General features: G+C 42.8%; 1 protein-coding gene across 1 annotated transcript; it reads left to right on the top strand.

Moving 5' to 3' along the window:
• Positions 1 to 909: 909 nt before the first annotated feature.
• On the top strand, positions 910 to 2,810 carry LOC122965714 (alpha-1,6-mannosyl-glycoprotein 2-beta-N-acetylglucosaminyltransferase). Its single transcript, XM_044329894.1, has 2 exons — positions 910 to 1,009; positions 1,114 to 2,810. Exon 2 carries the CDS (start codon positions 1,391 to 1,393, stop codon positions 2,648 to 2,650), a length of 1,260 nt encoding a protein of 419 aa, XP_044185829.1. The 5' UTR covers positions 910 to 1,009; positions 1,114 to 1,390; the 3' UTR covers positions 2,651 to 2,810.
• Positions 2,811 to 3,163: the final 353 nt, after the last annotated feature.

The raw sequence follows: 3,163 nt of genomic DNA on the forward strand, positions 1-3,163 counted from the left end.
ACACAATGGATAATATAACAAGCTTTTAAAATACAACACATTGTTAAAGATGAAACCAGTGGTTTCAAACCTTTTTGGCTTTTGACGTCTTACAAAAAGCAGTGTGTAGTCGGGGTCACATTTCACATGTCTATGAGTTGTTAACAGCTCCACCAAATAGTGATTTTTCCATCTAAACTTCTCACATGCTTTCTTTTCAATAAATCTTCAAATGATCCAATATTTCACCAAAAATCAAAAATAGAGAAAAAGTCCCAAAAACTGAAAACAGATTTGTGTATCAGAACTTTGTTTTTTCTCTCTCATTCCTCTCCTATTAATCATCTCACGACCCCTCAGATTTATCTGGTGACCCTTTGGAGGGGCCCGACCCCTAAGTTGGGAACCACTGGACTAAACTAGCTAACTGTATATAAAGTAGTTGAAACTAGCTCCACCTCCAGCAGCTACAACAGTAACATGCTACTCTAACACTGATGCTTCAGTATTAATAATCTAATGTCGTATATACTACAATATTTACTGCAATACTTTAACTACATCGAGCTGATAATACTTATGTACTTTTACTTAAGTAGGGTTTTTCATGCAGGACTTTTGCTTTTAATGGAGTATTTTTACATTGATGTATCAATACTTTTACTTGAGAAAAGGATCTGAATACTTCTTCCACCACTGAATACGATTATACGCTTATTAATATGGTTTCCTTTTTAAACTAACATACCGCAGGTTAACAAAAGAAACGCGTGCCCCAAGTTCGCTGCACTAGGGGTAATTACGTTGTAAGAGATTTGCCTGCTGCTCACTATTCAAATGGTGCCTTATTTACATTTCCTTCTCATATTACACAACTAAAGGTAGGACAATGATTCGTTCAGCAGGAGCTCCGTCTCTCCCTCGTTGGCTGGGTTGTACACGTCAGCAGTCAATAAATTGTACAGGAGATGCAATAGTCTCATCATCCCCTTCCTGGTATGAGCGTGTTGACACATTGCACCTAATTACGGTAAGTCAAATTAAGTTTAACTTCTCTTTTAGCGCCATATTAACGTATAATTTGTATGTAATGGTCACTTAACATAGTTCGCTTTGTTCTGCTTTCCCCCACAGGTGCTAAAAAACAAGCGGCTGAGGCGAGAGTTTGTCAAATGACACGGTATTCAAGTGGAGAGACGAGACTGCGAGGGGGAGAGCAGCCATCAAAAAACGTTTGACACTTGGTTTGAGACGCGCGTCACGCGACGCTGGATTGTATGTAACAACTATTGGACTTGTAACGCACGAGGAAAACTTTGTTGCAAGCACGTTTACAATGAAGACGCGCGCGATAAGGTGATTGAAAGCCATCGTTGTTATCCGCCAAAGGTTGTTTTTAACTTTGAGAAAAATGAGGTTTCGGCTGCTCAAAAGGAATCTGCTCGCGCTGTTGGGTGTTTTCTTTGTAGTTGTGACTCTCCTGTTATCAACACGTGTATTAATCGTTTCCGATAATGACACGAGTGGAGCTGGTAACGCCGTTCAGGGAAATCACGGCGTGCAGTCTGGTGACATGGTGAAGTTTAACTTTGGTTCGCTGCCAGAATTGAGTCAGTCCGTTTACAATGCTAATTACAAACAGTGCATCCACAATGCGGATAAGTTTCCAGGGGAGCCTCATCTGGTGCTGGTTGTGCAGGTCCACAACAGGCCTGAATACCTCAGACTGCTCATCAAGTCACTGGAGAAGGCTGCTGAGGTCCACAGCTTCCTCCTGGTGTTTAGCCATGACTATTTTTCAGAGGAAATAAACGCCATTGTGCAAGGGATAACTTTCTGCAAGGTACTGCAAATTTATTTCCCTTTCAGCACTCAGCTGTATCCCAATGAGTTTCCTGGACAGGATCCACGAGACTGCCCTCGAGACATAAGCAAGGACAACGCTCTGAAAACAGGATGCCTCAACGCAGAACACCCTGACTCCTATGGACACTACAGGGAAGCCTTCATCACCCAAACCAAACACCACTGGTGGTGGAAATTGCACTTTGTGTGGGAGCGAGTGCAGGCGATGCAGGGCTACAGCGGCTTTGCAATCTTCCTGGAGGAGGACAACTACATCTTACCTGACTTTTTCCATTTCTATAAATCAATGATAGAGTACAGGAAGAACAGCTGCCCAGACTGTGACATGATGGCTTTGGGTAACCACAATGGCCTGACTGATTTTAACAAGCTGTCCAATAAGGTGTTGACCAGTGGGTGGATGTCCACAAAACACAACATAGGCATGGCCATCTCCAGGGAGGTGTACTACAAGCTGATGGGCTGCAGTATGGACTTCTGCACCTATGATGACTACAACTGGGACTGGACTCTGCAGCACCTCTCGGGAACCTGCATTTCAAAGCCCCTCAAAGTGCTTGTGGCTCAGGGCTCCAGGGTTCTTCACACAGGAGACTGTGGCCTTCACCAGAAGAAGAACTGCAGGCCAGAATGGGCCTTACAGAGGGTTGAGGAGGGCCTTCAGACGGCCAAAGACGGCCTCTTTCCTGCGTCTCTTGCCCTTAGTGGAGCAGAGGCAGTGGAGCACAAGGCACACATGAAGAATGGAGGGTGGGGAGATGTCCGTGACCATATTTTATGCAATAACTATGCCAAACGTCTTTGAACTGTGCCTTTCTTTATGTAACATGGGTAAAATGTTCATCTGTATTCTGCAAAATATGTGCCATTCACACTGTTAGGGTTTCAGAGGCGGCAGTGGTTGTCACTTTCAGTGTGTTATGTTTCCCCCACCAGTGAGGTCTTCCACAAAACCACAACCAAGTCAAGTTTTTTTTTTTTTTTTTTAAAACATCACCAAAGCTGCACATTTGCCAAAGACTTTTTTTGATATTTGTGTTGTGTATTATGCAAGCTTGGTCATGCTGTTCAATATCATGTCACCAGGTTTGTTTATCTCTGGGTGTCTTACAAGCCAAAACATTAGATTTATTGCACAATAATGGCAAATGAGAGAGTGTTTAATAATTTGCGGTCTTATTTGCAAATATACTTCCATGACTTCACTGAGAACACTGCACAGGATGTTGTTAATTCACTAGAAGAAGTTCAACTTGCTGGGCTTTTATGTAATCCTCAATTGCAGTGTTTTTATATGTGCTTTTTTATGGTACGATTG

Source organism: Thunnus albacares, chromosome 16 (assembly GCF_914725855.1).
Source record: "Thunnus albacares chromosome 16, fThuAlb1.1, whole genome shotgun sequence".
Taxonomy (NCBI): Eukaryota; Metazoa; Chordata; class Actinopteri; order Scombriformes; family Scombridae; genus Thunnus; species Thunnus albacares.

What these genes read in the sequence shown, in the direction of transcription:
- LOC122965714 (XM_044329894.1), top strand. Translation starts at nt 1,391, where the DNA reads ATGAGGTTTCGGCTGCTCAAAAGGAATCTGCTCGCGCTGTTGGGTGTT.